General features: G+C 31.0%; 4 protein-coding genes across 8 annotated transcripts; 2 read left to right on the top strand and 2 right to left on the bottom strand.

Moving 5' to 3' along the window:
* The first annotated feature begins 3,615 nt into the window (after positions 1 to 3,615).
* On the top strand, positions 3,616 to 8,250 carry LOC8278579 (serine/threonine protein phosphatase 2A 57 kDa regulatory subunit B' kappa isoform). Of its 5 annotated transcripts, XM_015717050.3 has the most exons (5): positions 3,616 to 4,002; positions 4,155 to 4,203; positions 4,389 to 4,470; positions 5,309 to 6,497; positions 7,464 to 8,250. In XM_015717050.3, coding segments are annotated over exons 3-5 (1,548 nt in total). In that variant the 5' UTR covers positions 3,616 to 4,002; positions 4,155 to 4,203; positions 4,389 to 4,468; the 3' UTR covers positions 7,821 to 8,250. The 5 variants fall into 5 exon arrangements, with proteins under 5 accessions (XP_015572536.2, XP_015572537.2, XP_015572539.2 ...); XM_015717051.3 differs by lacking the exon at positions 4,155 to 4,203; XM_015717053.3 differs by lacking the exon at positions 4,389 to 4,470 and having other exon boundaries at positions 3,617 to 4,002.
* A 3,959-nt stretch (positions 8,251 to 12,209) lies between these two features.
* On the top strand, positions 12,210 to 12,990 carry LOC112534118 (protein CADMIUM TOLERANCE 5-like). Its single transcript, XM_025156699.2, has 3 exons — positions 12,210 to 12,357; positions 12,470 to 12,567; positions 12,671 to 12,990. Exons 1-3 carry the CDS (start codon positions 12,289 to 12,291, stop codon positions 12,747 to 12,749), a joined length of 246 nt encoding a protein of 81 aa, XP_025012467.1. The 5' UTR covers positions 12,210 to 12,288; the 3' UTR covers positions 12,750 to 12,990.
* Positions 12,991 to 13,224: 234 nt separating this feature from the next.
* LOC8278578 (protein PGR) lies at positions 13,225 to 16,441 on the bottom strand. The gene is made up of 5 exons (XM_015717009.3): positions 16,109 to 16,441; positions 15,915 to 16,028; positions 14,868 to 15,090; positions 13,609 to 13,857; positions 13,225 to 13,507 (listed from the first exon to the last, which is right to left on the bottom strand). Exons 1-5 carry the CDS (start codon positions 16,252 to 16,254, stop codon positions 13,376 to 13,378), a joined length of 864 nt encoding a protein of 287 aa, XP_015572495.1. The 5' UTR covers positions 16,255 to 16,441; the 3' UTR covers positions 13,225 to 13,375.
* Positions 16,442 to 18,495: 2,054 nt separating this feature from the next.
* Positions 18,496 to 23,889, bottom strand: LOC8278577. The gene is made up of 8 exons (XM_048372202.1): positions 23,428 to 23,889; positions 23,173 to 23,337; positions 22,333 to 22,567; positions 21,432 to 21,587; positions 20,644 to 20,784; positions 19,774 to 19,941; positions 19,069 to 19,337; positions 18,496 to 18,989 (listed from the first exon to the last, which is right to left on the bottom strand). Exons 1-8 carry the CDS (start codon positions 23,701 to 23,703, stop codon positions 18,807 to 18,809), a joined length of 1,593 nt encoding a protein of 530 aa, XP_048228159.1. The 5' UTR covers positions 23,704 to 23,889; the 3' UTR covers positions 18,496 to 18,806.
* Between the last annotated feature and the right edge of the window lie 3,889 nt (positions 23,890 to 27,778).

Raw genomic sequence — 27,778 nt, forward strand, 5'->3', positions numbered from 1 at the left:
AGTTGGAGACGTTCCTTGGAAGTGAGTTTCTTATTTAGTTTTATTTTAATATTGACTTGCTTTATGATAATTCAAGTATTAATAATTTGTAAATCAAGAATTTGCTTGAATTTAACTTTGAAAATTGAATTACTCACTCAAAATGAAAAGCTGTCTCATATCATAGTACTATAGTTAATTATTCTAGATCGAATCATATCTTTTCTTTTCTAAAGGGGAGTCTGAAGAATCTATTAAAAGTAGTTACATAATAACCTTTTCATACTTAGCATTGCAGATCTAAAATACCCATTTGTACACTGAGTGTAGATGTATGTGTTGGTGAGCTAATGTACCCATTTGATGAATTTGGTAGTAGGTGAAGATTCTAAATATCCAATGACCAAACCCTTCATGTAAATTCAAAAAGTTGGCTTGCTTTTGCTTTTGCTTTGACACTAATTAAATTACAAAATAATGATATGAATGTCTATTGATTTCCCATGAATGCATCTCAGTTAATGTTTATTGCTCCTGTTCATCTGTTTGTCCTATTCCAAAATGCAGTGTGATCTCTAGTGATTAACAGTAAACTCGGTAATCACTTATAATACTAATTTAATGTTCATGTTTAACAGCTTTCCAAGAACTTCAAAATGTTCAATCACAAAGTTAAAGAGAGGAAAGCTGCAACAGATTGGAGACAAAAGTATGCTATATGCACATATATTTCTGTATAGATGAACTCAGACTTTGTTTGGGTGGGGAACATGCATCAAGTAAATTTAAAGTTGATAAAAGTATACGAAAGATTAAGTTCTTTTATTTTTCTCTTGTTTTTCTTGACTTCATATTGTGCTTTTGGGAACCTTTTTTTTTGTCTGCCAAAACCTACTTGTAATTATAGTTAGTCCCTTAAAGTGTCTTCCTATAATCATGCCATGTTTTCATTTTAAATCATTTGGTTTGACATTAGTAGACTACTTTGCTCCTTAGTGCTGCATTTATTTACCTGCTACCAAAATTATTAGTAACAAGAAAAGGAAAAAAATAGCAGTCATACATAGTGAAGGATGTCAAGTATTATTATTATTATTATTGGGTTTGTCAAAAGAAAGATAATTAATAACGAGGACAATTTAGATGCAACCACCTGGAACCAGATCACATGAGATATTATCCGTTTTGGTTTCTATTTGTCTCATAATTTTGTCTTTTTGGCGGGTTTGAGAACTTTCCAAGAGGTTCTCTATTCTGAAATTTCTCTGAATTAAGTACGTTTAACTTTGGAGTTTCTACAACTACACGACCAAACAACCAAAAGGCGTTTCATGTGATTAGTTCCAACTCTTTACATATCTATTATCAACCATTCTTCATCTTATTTCGATGTGCAATTCGATTCATTCATGTACCCCCGTATTTTAGAGTGCTGTCATCCTAAAAGCTTGCTAGAAACCGCTTCTTGTCTATGCCTCTTATCTTTGCCTCGGGGTTCACTTTCCGCCTTCATCAGACTGCTTCTCTAGACCAGGCTGTCACATTAGATAACTTAGTTGTCTAAATTAATGAAATGGAATTAATTTATAGTTAATGGATATAAAATCTAATTTTCTAACGAAAATAATCATAGTTTATGACTTTGACACTTTGTACTAATTGATTGTATTGTTATTAATAATTTGACAAATATAAACAGAAATTTACCGAGAGTAAGCTGCTATAAAATATATTTTCTGGTCTGACATTCATAAATCTGTTTGACTAACAGTTTTGAGCAAAAGAAGAAACAAAACAAATGTATGAAATGCTTTAATTTTTCTGTTGACTATTCCTCTTTCAGGAGATATACCTTCCAAACTACAAAAATAATTGCAGAGGAAGTTTGACATACAGATAATTAATATTAATGCAATATTAAATTGTTCACATCTAATATTTGAATGATTTTAATTATATTATTATTTTATAAATTATGAGAAACTCGAAAAAAATAATCTTGTATATAAAAGAAAATTAAAAACAAAAAGAGGAAAAAAGCTGGTCCAAATAAGCATCTCTTTTTGGAAGGCATGAAATATAAGGCAAAAAAAGGAGGAAAAGAAATAAAAACTTGAGAAGGAGTGAAGAAATTGAAGGATGCTTTAATAATTGAATTCTGTCACCACACCACTTTGTTTTTTCACATTGGAAAATGGTGAATTATTGCCCCCTTGCAATATTATTTCTGTCACTCTAAAGGAAAATACTTAGAAAATGTACTTGTAAAATGTGTGGTTTACTTTCATTTTTCTAATTTTTCTTTTACCAAATGTTTCCCAGTAAAGACATGCCACTCAATTCTCTTATGCCAAATGAAATATACAATTTATTATTTAACCCATAAATTGAAATCTTGATTTATCTAAATCTGCTATTTTTAGAAAAAAATATTTCTAGTTTTAAATTCAATTCCCTACCACAATATTTAAATAAAAAAGAAATTCAAGCTCAAATAATTTCTTTTATTTTCCTTGAATGAACCTTTATTAAGTATTGTACTCTCTGAATTTCTACTTCCCTCCAAGTAAATATATGATGTACGGAATTTGAAAATCTTGAACCCTTTGAAGAGGAAATTCCCTTATGCAAAAGAAATCAAAATTGACAATGCCCATATAAAATGATAATTGAAAATCTCCTTCAACATCCTTATGTTATTATACTATGACAGCCTACTCCTAGTAGTTAAATAAAAAAATAAATATATAATTTTTATTTCTTATTAATTAAATTGGCTAGAGTGCGAATTCAAAATTTTATAAATCTGAAAATAATTTTAATTTTAATTGAGCTAAGAATAATTGATAATGATAAATTTTATTAAATTGTCACTTTTTTTTGTCAGTTAATTTAAGAAATATGAAATCCAACTTCTATTTTTCCTCCTATCACTTAAAAGGTATGAAATAATCTTGTTATGGTTGAATTTAGTTTTCAATAAATCCTAGCTCTCTTTTTTTTATTACTTCCATCATGTAAATTATTTTATTTTAATTTATGGATTTATCTATACCATTTTCATATTTCTTTGTAAAAAAAAAAAAAAGGGAGTTGTAAAGAAAAGGTGATACACCTTCAAGCCAGGTACTATAATCTCAAAAATATCCATGAGCATCAGTACTTTTTTCTTAAGAAAAATTTAACAAGGTGTCAGTAATTGAATCATAAATATAGGGCTCTATGTCCCCTTTTCCCCTCTTTTTTTCCAAAAAAGAAAAAGAAAAGCTAATACTGTTTCTGCAAGTACAGAAAAAAGAATACTTACAATTTAATGATCTAATAACATCAATATGAAAACAAAAGAAAAGGCTTAAAACATAGATAGTTAATGTGATTTTTAGGAAATGTGTGATTTTCCTTATTAATTAGAGCTTGATTTTAGTTATTCTTAGATTTATTGGATCAGTGTAAGTTGTGTACCCATGTCCGAGAATGTGTAAAAGAAAAAAAAACCTCAATTTTGACCTTAATAAAAAATTAATTTTGTTAACTTGTATCAAACCACACTACATAATCACCCTATTTATAAGCAGAGTGTAATGTGAAGAAGTACACTTCTATTTTCTTTTTTGCTTTTTTAATGTTTTAAGGACTGCAGTAATTTACCGACAATAAAGAAAATAAGATTTGAGATGGAAATAAATCCAAAAGAGAAGAAAAGAAAAGAAAAGATCAGATCTAAAGCAAGCTAAACCAAAACCTGGTAGTCCCCGATAATGATTATTATGCTGAATATAATTGAAGAGCAAATATGTTTATAAGAAAAGAAAGAAAAGGAAGTTAACAAACTGTTTTTAGTGCTAATTTTTATTTTTTTTAAGAGTAGAAACTGTGTTTTAGAGTACTATTAAACAAATAGAGAGTATTTCAATTTCTAAAACATTTGGTAGTGCTGGGTGGTGTGGTGGTAGTGGTGACTGGTGACTGGTACCTGCGAATTCTCAGAAAATGACACACCTCTTATTATTCTCTTCAATCGAGGTATTACCCTCTTCTCCTTTTCTTTTTTTACTTTCCTCATGGAGATCTATCAATACCCAAGAGCTCATAATCTAAGATATCCTCTCCATTCACTAAAAAGTAGACTCCTTTCTTACTCATATCTATCTACCATTTTCATTTCTTTGTTAAAGGTTCAATCTTTCCTTCTCTCTCTTCCAACCCATTAAGATTATTACACAGGTTATCACTCTGTCTCTCTATTATGTATAATTTATGTCACCCTTTTTGTTACATATCTGTGTTTTGACGTTGATTTTTTACTTAGTCTAAATAACTGTATAAAGTTTCAATTTTTATGGAGTTACATTATAATGGACTGACAACTAAGTTCTTTGTGATGATGTCTGTTCTTTCCACTTGAGAAGCATGTGATGTGGGTAGTTTGATGAAGTCACTCACTGTTTTTTAAAAATCAAGATCTGGGTTTTCTCCACTTGATTCCTGCATGTAAGTTTGTGCAGATCTTTTGTAATTCAACTCTTTTGATATCATAATTGTCTCAGATCTAAGGCTTTACCACTTCAATTATCTTGCTAAGGTGGTTTCGAATTTTTATTTTATTTAAATCATTGCCAATGTTAGCCTCCTGCCTCACTTTTTAAGTTAAACAATGAGTTTGGTGAGTTTCTCTTTCGACGATTCTTGTATCAAGTTGATTTGCTAGCATCCTTGATCTGGGTTTTCTGTTTACTGGATTTTTCAAATGGCATTTTAAGGAAGGATTTCTTGACTTTTGTTTTGTCTTAATTTACTTAGTTATTACAGCTTTGGGCAAATTTTCTTTTATTCAGAGATAGGGTAATGTTGGTAGCTGGGCTGCTTATCTTTCTAGTAGTTACAAGGTCACTAGGATCGATTCAGAATTTGTAAAAACTTGATTCTGTTGTGTGGGATGTGTGACAAAGAAAATGGCATCCCAAAGTAGTTAATTTTGAAGGACCCGGCGCTTATGCTACGATTTTCCTTGCTCCTGACCAGAAGGAATTTTAATCTTGGTTTAATTTACTTCAATATTTTTCTGTCTCTGTGCTGTAAACTATTTCCGTTGTTTTTTGTATCCTTGGCCTCAATCTTCAGCTTTCTACTCTGTCTGGTCTCCACTTTGTCTAGTCAACTGATAGATCATATTCTTGGACAACCAATTTTAACTGTTGTATAGTATCCTTGTTGAGAAAAATCAAGATGTTTTACCCGGCAGATTATATTATTGCTTACTGTTTGTGCATTTCCTTCTTGCTGATTTGGAAGCATATATTATCTTAGGAAAAGTTTGATTGTTATGCAGGTCTATATCTTCTGAAAACTGCGGCATTGGCACCATGCTAAAACAAATTCTTAGCAAAATCCCACGAAAGTCCTCAAAATCTGAATCATTTGATTCTGCTGGTATTGAATCTGGAAACAATTCTAGCAATTGGGGCAATGGAGTCCCATGTACAAACGGTGGGAATTCTTTTTCGAGTCGATTAAATGTTGTTAAAAGGGTCTCTTCGGCTGTCTTTCCTGCAAGCATTATGGCTGGAGTGGAAGCCGTAGAGCCCCATCTATCTTTCAAAGATGTTTCAAATGTGCAGAAGCAAAGCCTTTTTATCAGTAAATTAAACTTCTGCTGCGAGTCAGATTTCAGTGATCCAGATAAAAATGCTGCTCAGCAAGATCTGAAAGGTCAAACATTGATAGAGCTTGTTGATTTTGTCTCTTCTGGAGGCGCAAAGTTCAATGAACCAGCAATGGCTGCAATGTGTAAGTTGTGTGCAATTAATCTATTTAGGGTTTTTCCACCAAAGTATCGATCAGCCAATACAGCTGGGGAAACAGAGGATGAAGAACCAATGTTTGATCCGGATTGGTCACATTTACAATGTGTATATGATCTACTGCTCAGGTTTATCAGTGCTGTCGATCCAAAGGCTGCGAAGAAGTATGTAGATCATGCTTTTATTATGAGATTACTCGACCTTTTTGATTCAGAGGACCCAAGAGAAAGAGACTGTTTGAAAACAATTCTGCATAGGATTTATGGGAAATTCATGGTACACCGACCATATATTCGAAAAGCTGTTAGCAATATCATCTATAATTTTATTTTTGAAACTGAACGGCACAATGGGATTGCTGAGCTGTTGGAGATTTTTGGGAGCGTGATTAGTGGGTTTGCCTTGCCTCTAAAAGAGGAACACAAGATGTTTCTATGGAGGGCTTTGATTCCACTACATAAACCGAAATCAGTGGGTATCTATCATCAACAATTAACATATTGTGTTGTACAGTTTATAGATAAGGATCCAAAATTGGCTAGTACTGTGATTAAGGGACTATTGAAGTACTGGCCAGTGACAAATAGCCAGAAGGAGTTGATGTTTATTAGCGAGTTAGAAGAGATTTTGGAAATGACTAGCATGGATGAGTTTCAAAAGATTATGATCCCACTGTTTCGACGTATAGGATGCTGCCTCAATAGCTCCCATTATCAGGTAAGCACCGTCTTATTAATCTCATGCTTGTTACATAAGCAGACACCATTACTGTACCTGTTTTATGCTCAAAAATCATGTCACATGTCTTTTAATGGTTACATTTTCCATATATGCTATATATCTTCTACACTCCTGTTTATCATGTTCCAGTTGCTTGGTATTTTTCTGAGTTTTCTTTCTTTAAAATCTTATATCCTTTGTTCCACAGAAAGCCATTCCTCATTGCCTACATTGGTAAAGCTGAAGAAGCTTATGAGATTTTATAACCAAGGGAGCACAATTGCGCCATCAGAAGGTCAAGTTCTATGGTGAAATGTGCTCTACATGTACATAAGCAACGATAAAAGGATTTAGTCCAACTTATCAAGTAATCATGAGTTAACTAAGTCTTTAGAGTGGCACCTGGTCACTGCCTATGGTTCAAAAAAGAAATATAATTATAATTATAATAACAATAAAAGTAAGAATTTGAGCAGCTGATTGAAAATGTTTCCAAATTGACAATCACTGACTAATCTTGGTATCTGTTTTGACTTTGTAGACTTTTTTTGCTTCTTGTCATTATTTTTGTGTATTTTATTTGAAAATTATAGGACTGATAATGAATTAAGAGATGGAATGGAAAAATTGCAAAATTGTAGAACAAATCTAAAATATTGAGAATTTCCTCTCAACTAAATTTAGGTTAGCATGGTCATAGAAGTGAGGATTTTGATGAACCTTTTGTCATACACAAGTGCATGCTCAACAATGATGACTTTGATGAATCTTTTTTCCTTATTTGTTTATGTGAAGATGCCCAGTGAGTCCTAGGGTACAGAACTGGCGCTAACCTTCTTCCTGTTCAAGCTAGATTCCCAACCAGTAGGATGTCACTTTGGGCGCATTTTTAGAAGTTGCTTGTATATGGTAACAAAGATTTTGCATGCAGAGAACAATAATGAGCTTGTTTCACCTGTCCAGGTGGCTGAAAGAGCGCACCTGCTGTGGAATAATGAGCGCATCCTAAATCTTGTTGCTCATAACAGGCAGGTGATTGTGCCTCTTGTATTCTCGGCTCTTGAGCGGAACACCCAGAATCACTGGAACCAAGCAGTGCTCAACCTGACACAGAACATCAGGAAAATGTTCTGTGAAATGGATGAAGAGCTGGTGGTGGCCTGCCAACGTAAGTTAGAAGAGGAAGACTCAATGTTGAGCGTTAAAGCTGAGAAGCGGAGGTTGATATGGGAACGCCTTGAAAGTGCTGCGAGTTTGCAACCTGCAGCTGCTAATCTTTTGGCTTCAGTAAAACCAACCACATGTTCGGTTTCTTGCTAATAGGATGAGCAACACCATTTGCAACAGAAACAAACATTTATAAGCAGCTGTGATTGGAGTACTGAAAATGGAAGGAATTTGGAATGGGAGTAGGCTTTGCATGTGCATTGTAATATAATTTGTGTTAAAAAGTAGTAATGCTGCTGCCTTGAAGGTTTGATTGGCAGATGGGGGGGTTTGTCGGACGCTCTGTTGGAAGTGCCCCATAGCCTGTAGTTATGTGTATTGACATATCTTCTCTTCTAAGGTCACCAAAAGGGCTGTTTGTTTTCTGCCCATATTTTATTCTTTCAAGAGTTGTAATTTGTCTCCTTGCCCTAAAAACGGGGATCCTGCTATTCTACTATAACCACCCCATCAAGGATATTCAAGCTGTTTGCTTTGTTACACCTAAAGTTGTATAGCTAATTCCATTCTTCTCTTTTCTTCCGATATCAAACAACGTCTCTGGGTTGATTCTTTTTATGCTTCTGGAGTTCAGAATGCCAGGGAGATGGCAGGGTAAGGATTAAGAGGTGCGTTTTGCTCAGTTCTCGATGGATATAATTACACCATTGGCATGTGACCTATCTGATTTTCTCTTAAAACTTTTAACAGTAGAACAATTATATTCGACACTCAAAGCTTAGCTCCATGGGAAAAGAAATGCTCAGAGTCTTAATATAGGAAAATAAGGACTAAAAATGAATTAATTTAATCTTCGTATAGTTCAGACTTTCTTTTTAAATTTAATTTCGAGCTGAATTTGAACAATTCTAGACTCATGCATGCAGTAGACTGAGTTGGACTCAAACCTATGCCTAAAAAGCTCAACCCTAACCAAATCCAGTCAAAATGAGGCCAAACCTACACGTACAACTTCCACAGGTGTAGGCAACGTACAAAGGATGATTGAATCAACAAATCTCAGAGACTTTTTTGGAATTTGCTCTAGGAAGCCCTTCTATTCTTTGTTTCATATGAATGATCGTACACAAGTTCTTCTTATTACATTATTATACTATAACTTAGGGGTTCACATAAAAGCTGTTTTACAAAATTTAGTATATGATTATCTCCCATGCCTTTAAAAAGGAAAGGGACCAAGGAGAATCCATGTTTGTAAAAGTAGATGAAAGATAACTTTTTCCTTAACTATTCTTTGTTTGTGCTTAACCAATAAACAAGCTAATTTTGGCGAATCCATGTTTCAAGTGAATTTTATTTATCTATAATATTGATTTTCTTCTGTCATGCCTCTATTCTCTCTTATGGAATTAAATTATCTATAATGACCCAAATAAGAAAAGGGGAAAAGAAATGTACAAGAGAGCACCCCATATTCAAAATTCTTCTATGAATCAAATAGTAAAAACCTTAAAGGATCTTTCTTCTTGCTTAAAAAAAGAAAGAAAAGAAAAAAGTATAAACTTTGAAATTGATGGTTAATAAAACTAATTATCAGAAAAGGAAAGATAGGGGGTTTGAAGGATGTGCACAAGGTTGGATTATTTTAAGAGAAAAGGGACAAAATGTTATATTGAAGAAAGCACTTAATTTGGGCAAACATTATTATCATCCATCAATGTCTCCCTCATTAATTATTTGTCTTACCATAAAAGCTACAGCTACCAGTCATCCACCTTCCCATATTATGTATATATATAATGACCATAATGAAGTGTAACGGTCTCCATGAGATCTTTTTCCATTTAATAATCATAGACGAAGATGAGAATAATATTGGGCAAAACAAAAACATCTCTCTAATTCTTTTGCCCTTTTTTTATATGTTAACCAGTATTATACACTTATATTACTTGTATATATAATTAAGTTTTTCTTTTAAGAAAATAGTATAGAGTTTATAATTAAGGCATTTATTTTTATTAAATTTATTTAATAAGTATAATATAATAAATTCATTAAATAGTTTTACGAATAATAGAGATCCCAAAATCATATTACAAGTGAATAAATATACATATTATTATTGACTGTTACAAATATCATTTAATTGCATCAGTGTCAATATACTTCACATTTTAGTATAAAGCCAAAAGTTAAGAACCACTGCTGCTAATAATGATAATAATAATAATAATAATAATAATAATTGCAATGTGCAAAGTGATACAAATGCATTTGCTTTTTTAGAATCCATCCAATTCTAAAAGTATTTTTAAGCATATATTCTTAAATATTATATGCTGTGATTGTTTAAAAGAATATTATATGCAATAACAATATGTATGGTGTATTTATTAAGGGTCAAAATCTTAAAAATAAACATATATATAATTAAAATATTAATTAAATGAAAAGCTAGTTCAATAGCACGATTGTTATTTGAGAGATTTTTTTGCACTAACTATAGAATAAAATAGAAAATTAATATTATGATAATTAAATGTTAGTTTATTAAATTTTATTAAGTAACTAAGTAAATATTAACAAATAAATAAAATATTAATATTAATATTAATAATATTTTAATATTTAATAATATTAATAATATTAATAAAAAAACTATGTTGTATATATTCATTTAAAAAACTTTCTTGGAATTAACACAAATATATATAGATAAGATTAATTTATTTAGTGAATTTAAAATTGTATTTTGAATGACAGTATGAATTTGAATTAGTAATCATTAGCATAGCCAAATAAACTAAAAAGACTGTAAGCCGTATGGTCTGTTTAGTCCTTTCAATTACATGTTTAATTTATATTTTCCTTTAACTTTCATATTCTGTACTATTTTTAGAATTTAATAGTTATTAAAGAAGTAATCAATCATTAATTAATTTAAATATCAAATTTTTAATTATATTTAGTTATTATCTTATTTTAATAAACATTTAATATTATTAAATTATTTTTTTATTATTAATGTGTAATATCATATAATATATTTAACATTATCATTTTATTCAATTAGTATTTAATATTATCATAATAGTCACATCAAAGCTATATCTAAGCAAATATATTGTTACATCACTCCTCACTGACATACTTCTAATCTTTTCACCAATTTAAATTTAATTATTTTTATTTTTTCTACGACAGAGAGAATTCAAACAGATGGAAAGAGAACGGATGGAAAATAAATTATTATTATTTTTAATTTTTTAATAAAAAGAGAGGATAGAAAGAACATGATTTTCCATTAGAAAAGATGAAATTAATTATGCTTTAATTTGGAGTGTAAAATTTTTTTTAAAAAATTAAAATATATACATAAAGTATTTTTTCATTCTTTTATTTTTAATAATAATAAAAAATAACCCTTTTTATAACTTTTATGTTGCTTTCATTAGGTATATTTTTTTCTTTTTTCTTTTTACTTTAAAATTATATATTTCATAGCTATTGTTTACATAATGTTATCGCTTCCCATATTTTATAATTTTATTAAAATAAAAAAATAAATTTGTATGCATTTCATTATAAAATTATTTAAAACTAAATATTATAATTAATTAAAACTTGTAAAACTTGCATGTACTTTATTATGTAATGACTTTTTTTTTTAAGATTTATATATCAATTTAAGGATTTTTATATCTTGTAATAATTATTATTTCCTTCCACTTCTATTTTTCCAAATAAATTTTATTTTTCCTTGTTTTTTTTCTTTAATAATTATTTTTATATAACTAAATACAATAAAATAATAATTTTCTCTTCCCTTTCCTTCAAGTTCATTCCCTTCCTTCTAAATTATTTTCCTCAATCCTTCCATCTTCTTTGCGATGCATATAGTTAGTGTATTTAGAAAATTTGGTCAGTAAAAAATATTTTCCCATTAAAGAAAAAAACTAAATAATTTTTTAAAAAATAAATTTATATTTTAATAATATAAAAGCATTCTTAAAAATTTAAGACTTATAAATTTTTTTTAAAAATTATAGAAAAAATAATTAAATATATATTAGTTAATATATCAAATATCACCAGCACTCACTATACGGTCATAAAAAGTATATTTTATTATTCTTGTATAGGTTTTTTATATTTAATTATAAATGGAAATGTTCTTTATAATAGAGAAAATCATATTTTTTATGATATACCAAACACTTAAAAGAATTCATATAATTTTTCATATATATTTAAATAATAGAATTTTTTTTTTTTTAATTTACCATTATTTTGCGCAAAACAAATGAAACCTTAAAATTGGATAGTTATTCTTTTGCACTCTCTTGAAATCTGTAAATAAAAATCTGAAATCTTTACTATTTACTATTGAGAAAAATGTGCAGTTTTCAAGAACGACAACACACCTCACCTCTATAGTTGAGTGACAAAAAATGATTACTTGTTCTTGAAGACAAGAGATTTTTGTGAAGCTTGGTACGTTGGTTTTCTCATTATACTGATAAAAAAATTGGATAATCCTAATAATCTTTGTTTGCTGGCTGATGGTGACAAGATTGGTCCAATTTAAATTTCAATTTAAAAGCTTTTAGGTGTTTCCATGTGTTACATGCTGGTTTCCTCTCTTGGTATTTTGTTATTGAGCATTTCTGTCAATCAATATCAACAGGTTCTTGATTCTTATTTGTGTTCAGTTGCTTTGCTCCTTCTTATATTTGTTGTCTTGCGTTTCTTTTCAGTAAGGCTATAATAATAAACTAAACAATAGTTGTATTATTCAGTTTCGTTTACAGAAAATGGATCCTCCAGGTTATCAGGAAATGTCATATGTTGCTCATGTTAAGAGGCGCCATGAGGAGAAAGGCTGCCTCTATGCTGGGTTTGTCCATTTGCATACAATCGTTTCTTGAGTTATTTCATGTTGTTCTTATTAAAGTTTTCTGCTAACTTCTGTCTGTCTAATGTTGTTGTTTCAATTGCAGTTTGTTTGCACTTTGTTGCTGCTTTTGCTGCTTTGAAGCTTGTGAATGTTGTTTAGATATGCTCTGTTGCTGCTGCTAATATGCCAGACTAGCTTGGCTTCTGTTTGCTTTCTATCATTTCCTTCGAATAGTCACTGTTGTCTTCTCTCTTTACTTCCTGTGTTTCCCCTTCTCACTGATGTTGGGGTCTTTAATCGAGTGAAAGGAGAATGATTTGGTAAAACCGTCTGCATCTTGCACCTACGAATAAATGAATACAATGTAAGAATCTGTGTAATTTATGTTCATATACAAATCCATCTGTCTTGCTAATTCTTTTACCAAGGTATTTACAAATTTTCCCCTTCCTAATGCCTCTCCCACATTTAGTTCTGTTAATGAATCCAAAACCGGCGGATTCTGCTTAAAATTCATTGCTACTAGTATTGATCCTGTGCAAGCACAGAACAGGGATCACAGAAAAAGATTGGCCAGTCCAAGAGGTTTCTTACTTTCAATCGCAAGACAGTTCAGGCAATTGCAAGATTCTACTCAACAAAGTTCCAAAGATTAGGTTATCAAAACAAGAAAATCAAAAGATCTGGATTACCAAGTTTCTCCACATGACGATGATTAGTATTTCTCCTTAAAATTGATACATTATTCACTTGCAAAAGCACAATGTTTGGTGTGCTATCTCATGATTACCAAAACAGAAAAAATGGTTTAGAAAATGTATACACAGAAAATTGAAGTTAGTAATGAGGTCAAAATTATTGAAATAAGATTCACAGCATTGTTGTCAAGAATGCTAAGCCCTGAAATTTTCTTCACTGTTGGTCCTGGTTTTCCAACCACCTGCAAAGTAGATTCTAAGTGTCAAATTTATGCTTTAAATAACAGCAGATATCCATAATATTGTTGTCCCTATATCGAAGGCATAGAATTATTAAGCTTACTTTATTACGAACAGTGCAGAATCCGCTGAATTGAAGTGTAGCTCCCAGTAGAGAGTCTATGAGACTCCCACATACTCCTGCCATTACAGAGAGAGGTATAACCAAAAGTTGCTTCAGAGCTACACTATATTCGCAGCTTGTTGTGAAAAGTCCAAAGAGGACAAATGTAACTCCAATAACACCGCCTGCTGCTGCTGCAGCTGCAAGTCCTGCTATTGTCACACCACCATTTGTGCCCCTCCGAACATGCTGATAGTCAATTCAATTATGTAGGAACAACATCAGAAATGTAAAGAATCTCCAGTATCAATTTTAATTACAGCTATACCCTCAAAAGAGGGACAACAATTGGTTGAACCAAATAAGAGAAGAAAACAAACTACTGCATAATTTTTAAACAAAAAAAATGAGATACTTGGCATGAATGCAGAGATCTCAACAATAATTGACAGATGCCTCTTCAAGGCCTCATCATAACAGGATAACTTTTAGCCACAAACAAGAGACATCAGAATTCAGAGCAAATAATTGAACAATCTTATCTACCAACAGAAAAGGCAAATTAATATCTTCAAGAAACACTTAGGCCAACTGTGAACCAAAGTGGAGTGCACCAAGACTCGTTGAGAAGTAAGACTATTATGAATTCAGTTAGATTCAGCCAATTAGTTCAGCCATTCTCACACCAGTATAAACAATTAAGAAGCCAGAAGTTATTTTTAGTATCTAATCATGTTCAGTTATCAGTATTTATAATTATTGTGTGGGGTACTTATTATGGTAGTAGGTAGTTACTGGTTAGTTTCCTAATTTAGTTGTGTTTTATTTGATGATGTTTAATCAGGAAGGCAGCAGAATTTCAGAGAAAGGTTTGTGTTCCTAAAACTTAAGAGATCAAATGTTTTCTCTGACGAGGCCTTACACCAAAAGATTGAATGGTTCTCTCTTGATGAGCCCCCATAACTAAATGTCAGACCTAGAACAATAACAAAGACTAAGTTTAGAGCCAAAACATCTTTCATGAATATGCAAAATACATAGCAGGGTGAGTATGTGAATGACCCATGAGAATTGATAGCGAATATGCGGCTCTTTACTGGCAGTGGCAATACAATGATTAGGTGGCATAAGAAACACGCGTGCCAAGGCTCTTAGCATTTTAACTAGGAGTCATTATAAGCAACAAAGAGGCCTCCAGATTAGGTGAAAGATAAGGACAACTTGTACTAGTATCAAGAGCAAAAGAGCATCCATCTTACCTTAAAGGTTGTGATCAATCGAGGTGTTGCATCACTAAGCACACCAAGCTCTGAAGACCAAGTATCTCCACTGCAGCAAGAATAATGACCAATTATACCACCAAGTAGAGCAGTAAGCACAGTTGATTCTTTTGTGTCCAAGCAGACTTCCTGCCATCCCCTTAATTTCCAAATAGCCAAGGCCAAAACTGTAGCTATACCACTGTTGAATAGAACTTGTATCCTGATAAGAGCAAAAAGGGAAACAAACTGTCAAAGAAGGAATCAAAGAAAATGCAGCAAAGACATGAGCATGACATATTTGCACGTGTTAAGCACTTTATCATTTACATTTAGAAGTTCAAACCAGTCAGCCTTGTTTTCAAGGTCATAAAAGAACAGGAAACTAGTGAATTGTATCCCAACGAGAGTCTTTTCCACATCACTAATAGTTCATCTGTATCAATTGGTTGTCGAAATTTGAACTTAAGTTCAAAGAAACAGAGTTATAGGAATTCAAACTAGCGTGACTGAATAAGACAAACACAACATAATCAAAATAATCTAGACAATGGAATGCCTATTAAGCTGCAACTCAATAAGATTAAAAGTTTTCTCCTTTAATCATCTTAGGAACACTACACTACTTGGAAGTTCAGTAACCTGCTCCAGAATAATTAAAGAATAAGTTCTAAAAAGAAAAACAAAAAAATACATTCTATTTAATGATGGGGAATTAGAAATTACACATCGAACAAGTAATATTCCCAAAAATTGGGAAAGAGAGAAAATAACAACGATTATTTTGGTTTACAATTGCTGCTCTTGTTTCACCATCTTCTCGATATTTCTTAAACTAACTCCATCAACCATCGCAATAAGCCCAAGCGTAAGTATAAATGTCATATTTGGAATAAATCACGTGCAAGAAATCAATTCAATCGAGTTCTTGCATTTCATTTCTTTTAAAATACTTCTTTTTTGTTTTATTTATCAGCCAAAAAAAGCTCAGCAACAATAATTAAAAAAAAAAAAAAGAAATGAAGGGAGAAATGAATTACAAATTACCAGTTTCTTTGTCCACCTTCTTTAAAATCAGCGTCAATGCGTCTCTTCTTTTCTTCACCAACCTTTGTAAGTTTCGATGAAGAAAGAAAGAACGCAAGTATTATGGCTCCAAACCTAATTAATATACCAATAACAAACACATCAGACGAAAAAGAAAAAAAGAAAATAATAAGAAGGGAGGTTAGAGATGAGACCTGTAACTGACAGCGAAATGAATGGTCATAACAAGAAAACCGGCAATAGCGCCTGATAAGTTGAGAGATTTCCTCTTGTATGCTCTTATAGCGATGGTTGAGCTTATTAGAGCTCCGATTAGTGGTTGGATTATGTTTCCTTCCATTTCCAAATCTTTCTTGAGAGCCACACTAGCCAGTGGTAGAGTTATGCAAAGAAGTTTGACTCCGTGAGTGATTACATTCCTGCCATTGCTGTTAATTAAGTGCAATAAATCATCGTTTTTTCTTTTAACTAATCCTGACAATAATTATAAAAATAAAACAAGTCGTATAATACTATAAACTTTCGGCCAAGACAGGGAACCTTTGAAGAAAATTATATTATGAGAGCAAATTCTTTCCATTTTACCGCACATAAAATTCAATCAGTTTTAGCTTACTCTTCAGCCTAAAATAAATAAAAGAAAATCATTTTTACTTTAAAAATACTGTTTTCTAATTTTTATTTTAAATTTACGGTATATACTTTTTAATTTTTTTATTATTTTTCAATTATCTTATCCAGAAACAATAAAAAGCCAAAACTGTAATTTTAAAAAATATATATATTTTAAATATTTTAATAAAATAAAATAAGAAATACACCATAAACTTGATAGAAATTAAAAAATGTAAGTATTTTTATTATTGTTTTTATTTTAGAATTAGAAAAGGCCCATTTTCAACTCATATTTTTGCTACTTTTAGTGAATAAAAATTATAAAATAAGAAATAAGAAATACAAAATATAAAATAGTGAAATGGATAAAATTAATAAAGAAATGATTACTTTATTTTTTAAATATTAGAAATATAATTAAATTTTTTTAACATTTAAAAGTATAACAAACATTCAAAAACTTTTACGTGGCCTTTGTATATAAAAAAAATAATCATTTTTAACACATAATTTACATGGACTAAACGAAATTAATCGTTAATTTTTTTTTAAGATATAAGTATTTTATTAATAAAAATTTAAACTATGTTAAAATTCTGCCAGTAATATTTTAGAAACCGCAAATACCAAACATCTAAAGATTCAAAAGATATATATAAAGAAATTTTAATTATTACTCTCGTAAAAAGAAAATTCAATACTCTCGTAATTCAATACTTTCATAATTGATGATCATAAAACTCTTACCGAAAGATAACTTGATACCCTATAATAATGGAGAACCATAAATCTCCACAAAAAATACATTAATTTTTATCTATTTATTGAAACTAATTAATATAAAATAGAAAACATAACTATTACTAATTTAAAAATGATTGATGGTGAATCGAAAGATGAAATTTTAATAAAAAATAAAAATTATTTTAATTTTTTTTCTCTTTTAAAAAATGACCCGTAAACGTAATTTCACAAAAAATGAAAAGTTAAAATGATTATTCTATTTATTAGTCTTTTATTGTGTTTACTATAAAAGTGATAAACAGCCATTACTTCATTATCAAGCTGAGCTCAAATTAAGGTTTACTAATTTTTTTATATCTTACAAAATGAGCTTAATAAAATTTAATGAGTATAAATTAAAAGTTAAATTATTTATCAATGCGAGAAAAGATATTTATATAAAATACTTGATATACTTAACAATTTATTTTTTTAATAAGATGCTCAAATAGACATTTTTGCTTCCAACGAGTAAAAATATCTAAAGTTTAAATTTTAAATTATTAATACATTAATTAACTTACAAGTCTGACAAGCTGAATTCTGCCTAATTTGACCTAACTCGTTTTGTTAATTGTAATTTATTATTCCATCTTAAACAAGCTTTTCCAAATTGAATTCCCAAAACCTTTTCGAATTGAGTTCCCACCAGCCGACGAACGACTCAACTTGTTTGCAATCCTATAGTTTTTAAAAACTTTCTAAAAGTTGTTATATATTTTTCAATTTGACCATATCTAATAAATATACTCAATAAAAAAAAAAAAAGCAATTTAAATAAAATCTATTAAGTTACAAATGCTCATACATAGCTTTTAAAATCTTTCATTTCAAACGGTTTGCATATTAAGATCTGATATATGTACCTAGTAACCTTTGTTTAAATGGCTTAAATGGATTCAACATTGACCTTAAATTGTCTAAAGCTTGAAAGCCACGTGCACGTGCAATAATAACGTCTATGCCTCTACAAGTCGCGCGCAAGATTCGCCAAGAGCACGTGCAGTTGCAAATTCTTCTTAAAGGAAAATAGAGATGGCATCAGTGGTGGATGGTTACAGTTTAGTGGGATGAGGGGAAGCCACCAGTCTCCCTCCTCACTATCCAAGAACCAGTGATTTTTCTTCAGTGCCATTGAGGATAGGATAGTTATGTAATATAGTTACGATAAGCACAAAAACAGTAGCATAAAAGTGAACCTTCAAATTTTCTCAATCAGCACAAAGGAGAGTCAAAACAATAATCATGTGCTTGAAACTTTGCACCTGCAAACATGACGCAAAATCAAAGGTGAAAATATACAATTCTGATATGAAGCTCCAGAGCTCAAAAGAAAGAGAAAAAGAAAACCATCTGCCAGATTCTGAGATAACCAACTCATCAATAAAAAAAGTTCTGCGATCACCAAAGATAGCTAGGCCAGAGAGAATCTATAAATATTAAAGTTTGAAGCATCAAAACGGTGGATAAAGATAGAGAGGACCAGATTCAATATTATCTTCCCCTCCCCCTCCCTCTTCCCCTCCCCCTTCCTCTTCCTCTCCCCCTCCCCCTTCCCCATTCTCCCCCTCCACGATCCATTCCATGAAATCTATCATTATCTCTTTCAAAATTAAACATGTTCATTCGAATGTCATCCGTCACATTGTTATGCATTCCCGTTTGCACCTGAAGGTCCTGAACAAGAAGGTAGTCAGATTAGAGTTGGAACCAAAACAACCACCCTAGAAACATTGAAAGATGCAAAGATACTAACCTGAGAATGTTCCATATCAAGTTGGTTTTGAAGCTGCCATGCAAGGTCCTCATCACAACTAGTATCCGGAAAGTTGTTTCTCATTGGAGGTTTTGCCCCAGCTTTCCGCTTTTCCCACTCATCTAAGGTGAAAACTTGCAGCTCTTCTTGTTTATTTCTACCCTTGTGTTTCCGACCTCTAGAATACCGATCAGCTTGACTTGGGATATTCATTTTCTGAAGAAGTTTTTGGGCTGCAGCTTGATTTTGGACAGGCACTGATTCAGCTACTGCCAAAGTACAAACATAATAACATAAGAAACAAACTTGGAAACCAAAATATCAGAAGAGAGGAACAAAAGAAACCAATGCCCTGTTTGGTCCGACTGAAAATTTGGTGATAAATTTAGTTTCTTTATATACTCCATCGAATTCCTCAAAAAGATCTCCATTTTGCATGTCTTATTCTTCAGGGGAAAATAACCAGAACTATGCATATTAGATGACAAGGCAGGTTACCCCCCTTCCATTTTTATACACATCAAACCACTGTACCCTGTCCACTCCACATAATTTATATTCTTTTTCACTCCAAAAGGCATTCAGATGTTTAGTAAAGGCTATTTGCTTGCATTATGAAGAGTTGCTTGCCATGTCCAGTAACTTCATACTATCACATGATAAGATAAAGAAAAATTGCAAATACAAGTAGCAGTGAACTCACACCTTCTTTTACTCTCGTGTTGGATTTACTTGACTTTTGCTCAACCTTTTCTGAAAGGGAAGTTGTTGTCACCTTATCATCAAGGTCAGCTGCATTTTGTTGCATATCAATAGATCTAATGTCAGTATTCCCAGCAAGCACACTGCTTTTAGAAGTAGACTCCAAGCAATCTGCAAAAGATTGTACTCTATGCATTAGTAATTATAGTTCAATATGTGTAATCCAGTAAACCATCCAAATAAGCACTATAACAGACTAGCATGCTCAGACGAAAGAGGTGATGACATTGTTTGTGCCACTTAAGCAAGGGGGCTGGGATGGCTATCCAATTAAAGTCCTAATATTCAGCATTTAAGCATGAAGCAAATCTTTTCAAGACAAATTTGTTCGCTTGCATTACATAAGCAACCATATCTGACACGCACACAACATATATGCTCACATAGAGGCATGCATGCATAGTCTTGCCTGTGGTTAGGATCATCACTAAGAATAACAAGTTGATTATTGAAACACAGAGATTGGTTCACTAGTACAGCGAGTCTGCTATAGAATCAACACAACAAAATGCAAAGACTTGACAGTATAACAAAATTCTAGTCCTGCACTACTTTCAACCTGTGGTTTTCAAAGCAAAATTAAAGAGAGAATAATTATACCATGCACAACCAAGGTGTACATAGTGTCGGAAGAAAGTAGCCTCTAAATATGCTTGTTTTCATTATGCAACGCAGAATAAAGTCTGTCCACCAAGCAATATACTGAGACAGGCATACTGTTGAAGTGGTTTCTAAAAGTTTACAGACATGTTATAATTATTTACTTAGTACATGCATACAGCCACAACATCACAATCACAGAGAGATTAATACCAATTCTTTTGTGAAGAGCGAACACCTGTGGCCCTTCTTGCTTATCTTTCCCCCAACAGTTTTTCCCTCTAGCATACTGATTTGGGTGACTCATATTCTGCTGAACAGTTGCTTGATTAGGAACAGGGCCAGATTGAGCAACTGCAAAAAGTACAATAATCAACAATTTAGGAAATAAACTTAAAATTAAGAAAATTAGAAAGTGAATGGAATTGGTCCGCTTATTTTGTCTTATCCTAAAATCAATTATCTATTTGCGTCCTTAGTGGCTGGTACTTTTCATCTGTAAATTTAAAGCAAATGTTTAAAGCTCTGTCTGCCATTGCTGTAGCACCCCCTTTTCAAATTCGATTATAAATCTTGTTCTAAGAAGTCGTTTTAGAGAAGAAGGCAGGCAAACTGCTTTTCCACCTCTTCTGGAGAAAGCATTATACTGATACTATTCCAAAAAGCAGGGGAAACCTGCTTTTTTGAGTAAACAAATAAAAATAAAAGCTTGTAAAAGCAGCTCAAACCACAATAACAGAACACATGATGGATGCATTTTTTTCCTATGTATAAACAGCAGGAAATTTTGCACACTCCTTGGTCTATGCCTATATGCTAAACAAAACAGAGGTTTGGTTCCTTCTCCTTCTTATGGACATCAACATACCATCCCTTGTCGTCCAGCGAAATAAAGGCCATTTTCTAGACTAACATCATATAAGGAAATTAAATGATACAATTGCTGCTGGACCATGACATTATCACGTGAAGTGGCAAAGAACATAAAGTTGAACTCAAACCTTCCATCAGTCTTTGTCCTTCTCCAATCCTTTCTTTGTGGAACTCTTTTCTCTCTCTATCATCAATATTATAATGTCCTTCGTGTATATCATGCAGCCTAAATTGCATATCTGCAGCAGTATGCACAACGCTATTGGATGTAGACGCAAAGCAATCTGCAAATAATCACCCTTTATTCATGAGAAATTGAAAAGAAACAACAATTTTCATCCACCACCTAAAGCCAACATAATATTATACACAAAGAGAGCCCATTATCTAGTCTTTGCCCACTTAAGTAGGGTCTTGGCACATGGTATTAAGGTATGTTTCTAAACTTCAACATGTTAGCATGTAACGACTTTCAATACTCCTAACATGTGCATTTCTTTTTTGACAGCCAAGTTTATCAACATAAAGATGAATTCGTCAAACTCAGCACACACATGAAGGGCAAGAGGGAGGTCTTGGGCCCTTCCCCTCCCCCCTTTTCTACTTCTTTTACAATTTGGTACATGCTTAGTCTTTAAAATTTCTTCATCAATAAATAAAGGAGGAGATTCTTGTTCTTTTTAAACAAAAGTTCTAAAAAATGGCTACAAATACCACCAAATAGATCCATTGCCTATTGCACCATATATGATTATTGTCAACGTGAATGTCCTTATCCACATTGATGTAATAGATTCCATAGTGACAAAACTTACTAGCTATAGCTATTTCATCTACCACCTAGTCTTTGGGTGCAAATTATGAATTCGCATAGCACTAAACGCTATCTAGCAAATGGTGTTTCTAAATTAAAAAAAGCCTCAAAAGCACTAGGGAAAAGAATACAGAAATACAATTCTATGCGGCATCACTAAGAAGTTCAATCCCAGCATGTTACGTGCAATAAATCAAAATCATTAAAATACTAACCAGCATGCTGAGAAGAACAACGAAATGCTGCTCCAATTTGCAATTTCTCAAATTGAGGAGGACCACTATCAGCCTCCTGTGATAATCTTATTGATGAATGAAATGAACTTAAATACTTTTGTTTCATTTGCCATTCTTCATAAAGTGACTGAACAGCACCTCCTATTAGCGTTATCACCTTAGGGTTCAAGCATATTATACCATTCTGTATAGGAACTTTATTTTCAAGTCGGACCTGCCAAAGATGATGCAGTAATAAATAAGATGCAGAAAATAAAAAATACAATTTTTTCCACACAAAAAATTCCATTATTTTTAGACTTACAAGTTTGGGAGCTATATGCGCACTAGAATTTCAGGTAAAATATCAAGGTGTTGTTGAATAACTCAATCCAAAAGGCTTAAGCTTTTGGGTGAAATCTAAAAAATAGTTTTAATATCTCTAACACATTCAGGACATAATCTTCATTAATAAGACAGGTGAGCAGGCCAGAATTCAAGCTCTCGACCTTTTGGTCACAGAGGCGAACAACTCAACCCAAAAGTTTAAGTTGTTAGGTGAAAGCCACAAAATAGTCTAAATAATAGTTTTAGACAATAAGTGACATGTCAAAACATTTACCCTGAAAGTTTATTAAAAAAAAAAAAGAAGAAGAAGAAAATGCGATAAAAATGCAATTTCACTAGATGGCTACAATTTATTCTCGAAGTATCTAGTTTTAATACACTAACACTACATTTAGACTTCAAAATAATAATAATATAATAATAATATCAATTAAACAAATTAACAAATTTGCAATACTGTAAGTGGCAACATGATGAGACAAATAACAATACCTTAGTACCAGGTACAACATCATTGGGAATAGACGGTATATGAGAGTACTCGATCGCAGTTATTTCATTATAACCGTCGGTTAACGTAAATCTCAACAGACGCCGGTTACTTGAATCTGAGAATCCATCAATGCTACTCACAGATATGTCTCGCACAGAAGATATCTTTTTACATGAATCAAAATAAAATTTCAGTAATCAAACAGAGCCTTAAATAAGAGAAAATCGAAGAGAGAGAGAGAGAGAGATTCTGACCTGAAGGACTTTAGGACCTTGAAGATGAGAGGTATTGTTGCGGAGAAGGTCTCGGTCGGGTAAGGATTTAGCTCCGAAGGATTTAAGGTCCAGGTTGAGAAGCTTCGATTCAACGGAATTTGCAATTGACGTCGCGTCGTTAGTATCATCTGCTAATGCTGATTGAATTACAATTAAGGATTTTAGCTGGTTGCTACCGTCGTCGAAACACCAGCCTCTGGTTCTTAGGGTTTGTATCACCACCTGTGCAACCTTTTCCGTGCCCTCTCCCTCCATTTTTCTGTGCTGCAGTAGCTACGCTATAATTCTACTTTTTTATTTTCTAGTTTGAATCCTCTGATAGGGAATTCCTTATATTTATTGGAATCTGGGCCCAATATCTTGTAACGGTTTTCATTTGTTGATTCTGGGCTTTAAAACCCATTACGAGAAAGCGTCTTCCTTTTTTTTTTTTTTTTTTACTTTTCAGAAATATTCTAAAATCATAAAAGAAAAATCTATTGGTGTAAAAACATTTTCTAAATACTATATTTTAAATTTAAAAATATGGTTGGTTATTTTTCAGTCACTTTTTAGTTTTTTTCTAGTTGTAAAGAACCAAAACATATTTTTGAAAAATATAATTAATATTTTAACACAATAAAAATAAAAAAATAACACTGTAATTTTAATAAAAAATAAAAAATATAAATCTTTTATTTATTTTTTTTCTAATCGAATACTTCATCATTCTTTATTATATTTATTTTAAAGCAATTGATTCAATATCATATGATAATGATATTATAGATATTATGAAGTATTATATTTATTAAATTTAATTATAATTGTGAATAAAAGTTTTATTAATAGAATAATAAATTACATATTTTACTAATTACAAACGATATAAATACAATTCCTTAAAAATAATAATTTTATTTTTTGTTAAAGATAAAAAATTTATGACATTGTTGTCATATGACATCAAATAATTATATATATAGCACATAGCAATGTATCATAAGATTTTAAAATTGAATATAACATGAGATTATAAAAATGAGTAACAAATGTTATTCATGTGGTTTTTTTACAGTAATGACTCATTTTTTACTTCATGCCCACTTCAAAGAGACAAAGCATGTTTATGTGATGTATATGCCATTGAGAATGTATGGTCACTGTGGCCAGACTTGAGCTTAGAAATAGCCCATACAGATGTTCATTTTAACAGGCTATATTTACCAAAACATTAGTCCAGCCATCCAACACTTAGTACAATGTGAATGTTTTTTAATGTGGCAGGAACAAGATGGATGTGCTTAAAAATTCTTAACTAGTGATCAGCAGTTTTCCCCGTCATTGACAGAAAGGTGCTGATCCACCAATTATAGTTGAAGTACTGTGAACCAATTAATGCTCAACATTGTAGTTGGACTTTTTCTGCATTTGAAGGTTTGAAGAGCTACTGCCATCTGCACCTCACAGAACAATTGCGCAAAAGAGGCGCCTTTCCTTTCCTATTTACAGATTAAGCAGAGAGATCTTGCACTAGACTTTTGAATAGCTTTTTCTAAAAGAAAGAGAATTGTTCTTTTTCATTTGAGCTCTGAGAACAATTTAAAAATATTGAACTTATATTTCTTAAATAAATTTATATTAAATTAATATTTTTATAAAATATAAATATTTCTGTTAACTTTCTAATTTCGTTTTACTTTTTCTTTATAAAATTCTTTTCTATTGAAATTTATTTTCATTTCATTTAAAATAAACTATATGATTATTATTTTACATATCAAACATATATATGCCTATTTACATTATTTAATAAATTTTAATAAAACACAGTATACAAGGATAAAAGATTTTCTATTACTTAAATAAGTGTGTTCAAAACTTATTTCCCAAATTCCTCAAAAATTTTATCTTCTAAAAATGGGCTACAATAATCAAATTAGAAATATTAAACAGAACAATTCCATTTGTGAGGCCTATGGTTCCTTGTGATCATGCAGAGAGAGGAGCGGCAAGGATAACGAAGGACGTATTAATGATAAATATGTGAAAGTGATATATGGATACAATTGTCTGTTCAAAAATTTGCTCAGCACGTGGCCACCTAATAGCTTAACATAAGAAAATCAAACGTTTGATGCTAATGCTAGTATTTTTAAATTATTACTCCCACCATTTTAAAAGAATATTCCAATTTTTGTGTGCACGATATAAATTTTTTTATTAATATTATTAATATTTATCAATTTTGATAAAATATTTTTATCAAATTTTTATAAATATAAATTTAAAATATATAACATATAATATAAAAATTAAGAATCTTTCTAATGTATTATAGATGTACCGTAATATTAAAAAATGACGTATGTACTTATAATTTATTAATTAATTTAATAGTTGAAATAGGTATTTTTATGATAATTCAGTGTTGAGTGGACCACACAAAATACTTAAAAAATTTATCAATTTTAATATTTTTTTGAATTTCAAATATTTTATCAAATTAAATTTGGTATATAAAAAAAAAAAAAAAAAAAAAGTAGGAAATGCAGAGAACTCGGACACACTAAAATTACCTGCAATCAATTGAATGTTGAGACAATGGTGGACATGGAAATAGATACAACAGGATTGTAAGGAGATTATTTTTTGAATACTCCATGGAAATTGGTTTTGCTAATAATTAACAAATACCCACTATTTGTATAACTTAGTACTGTATTTTAGAAAAGTATTGCCATTGCAAAACCAAAATTGATACTCAAATAAAAGACGAAAATGCAACAGCAGAGGATTGAAGGAGAGTCGAATGCAAGCAATAAATTCCAATATATTTAGTAAAGAAAACTTAAAAGAATGCTAATAGAAATTAATGATATTAATTGAAAAATCTATATAAAGCAAATCTTTTTCTTTTGGAAGGGACAGAAATATCTTTTTTAGAATAGAGAAGGAAGGACAACTTTTTTAATTTTGTTGAAACTAGTTTCGCAAATTTCAGAGAATGGGGCCTTGTTTGTAAATGAGGCAATAAATATTTGCAACCGCAAGGCCAACACGTCATCACCGAATCCACTCGTATCTTTCCTTTTTTTGATTGGCATGAAATCTCTAGCGTAAACTATTGGTAGCTCATCTAGGCCACAATGGTTGACCGGAAACAGGCCAAGGAACACCACAAATTCAATTGTCCTCCGATGAAACAAGAATGAAAGAAAGGGCTGTTTGAACTAAAATTTACATAAACAACTAAAGAGATGACCAATGTATCTCAATAGCGATATAATATAAATCTAATTCAAAAATAAACTAAAATATCTCTTAATAAAATCTAAAATATTGAAAATAAACTGAGATTTGGCGAGAAAAATCATAAAATTTTCGGTTGAAATATTAGAGATTTTTTTCATTTTGTCAAATTAAATTGAATATTTATTTAGTTTGAGATATAACTATTGTGCCTCTATTTGAGCCAAATGGCAGCACTCTTATTATTTTGAGACGTCCGCTCATATATTTTTAATTTTTATAAAAATAATAATTTTTAATATTTTATTAATAAAAATCAATAAGTAAATGTAAAGAAAGTTGCTCATGAATTATCAATCGTATTGATGGAGTAGTAAATTATAATTCTGTAAGAAAAACAATGTCACTAAATGATATATTGACTTTATAGATATTTTTTGACTATAAAATTTATTATTTTTTTATCACTTCCATAAGAGAAGAAAACTCAATAGTCTGATGATGAAAGATAAAAAAAAATTTAAAAATATTAATATTTATTTATTAAAATAATAAAAAAATTCTGCCGACTTAAGAGTAACGACTAAAAAATAAAATTTTGATAAAAAAAATAGAAAAAGAGGAGAGGTTACTTGGTTTTCTTTTTTTTCTTTTGTTGTTACGATAAATTTGAATGCTGATGATAAGGACAGAGGGGAATTTAAGAAAGTTTAGAGGGATTGTAGCCACCCTTAATTCTGCCATTGATTTTCCAGAACTTCACAAACCTTAGGAAGATAACACTGTTTCTAAAGAAACTAATTAGGTGCATGTCCATTAGTATATTAATTACTAGCATTTATATCGGATGACCTCCTATTCATTTATCGGTACAGTCTTTAGAAAGAAAATCCAAAATTATTATTTTAATGTAATATTTCATTATTAATAACAAAATAAATAGTAAGTTTTTTTTTTTAAATATTTTACTAGTACTTTATTGAAAATTAAGTGATATTTTCTAAATATTACAACCACCGTAAAATTATTTCCAAGTTTTTTTTCCATATTTAACCAAATCATTATTTGTGCAATCAATTCCATCGAGAATCATTACCAC

The sequence above is a fragment of the Ricinus communis genome, chromosome 3 (assembly GCF_019578655.1).
Source record: "Ricinus communis isolate WT05 ecotype wild-type chromosome 3, ASM1957865v1, whole genome shotgun sequence".
In the NCBI taxonomy this organism is placed as follows: domain Eukaryota; kingdom Viridiplantae; phylum Streptophyta; class Magnoliopsida; order Malpighiales; family Euphorbiaceae; genus Ricinus; species Ricinus communis.

What these genes read in the sequence shown, in the direction of transcription:
- LOC8278579 (XM_015717050.3), top strand. An exon ending in TCAATAGCTCCCATTATCAG is followed by an intron (nt 6,498 to 7,463) that starts GTAAGCACCGTC and finishes TCACCTGTCCAG; the next exon opens with GTGGCTGAAAGAGCGCACCT.
- LOC112534118 (XM_025156699.2), top strand. Translation starts at nt 12,289, where the DNA reads ATGTGTTACATGCTGGTTTCCTCTCTTGGTATTTTGTTATTGAGCATT. An exon ending in CTGTCAATCAATATCAACAG is followed by an intron (nt 12,358 to 12,469) that starts GTTCTTGATTCT and finishes TGTATTATTCAG; the next exon opens with TTTCGTTTACAGAAAATGGA. An exon ending in AAAGGCTGCCTCTATGCTGG is followed by an intron (nt 12,568 to 12,670) that starts GTTTGTCCATTT and finishes TTTCAATTGCAG; the next exon opens with TTTGTTTGCACTTTGTTGCT.
- LOC8278578 (XM_015717009.3), bottom strand. Translation starts at nt 16,254, where the DNA reads ATGGAAGGAAACATAATCCAACCACTAATCGGAGCTCTAATAAGCTCA. An exon ending in CATTTCGCTGTCAGTTACAG is followed by an intron (nt 16,029 to 16,108) that starts GTCTCATCTCTA and finishes TATATTAATTAG; the next exon opens with GTTTGGAGCCATAATACTTG. An exon ending in GAAGGTGGACAAAGAAACTG is followed by an intron (nt 15,091 to 15,914) that starts GTAATTTGTAAT and finishes TGCTCTTATCAG; the next exon opens with GATACAAGTTCTATTCAACA.
- LOC8278577 (XM_048372202.1), bottom strand. Translation starts at nt 23,703, where the DNA reads ATGGAGGGAGAGGGCACGGAAAAGGTTGCACAGGTGGTGATACAAACC. An exon ending in AAGGTCCTAAAGTCCTTCAG is followed by an intron (nt 23,338 to 23,427) that starts GTCAGAATCTCT and finishes TCATGTAAAAAG; the next exon opens with ATATCTTCTGTGCGAGACAT. An exon ending in TTGTTCTTCTCAGCATGCTG is followed by an intron (nt 21,588 to 22,332) that starts GTTAGTATTTTA and finishes GATTATTTGCAG; the next exon opens with ATTGCTTTGCGTCTACATCC.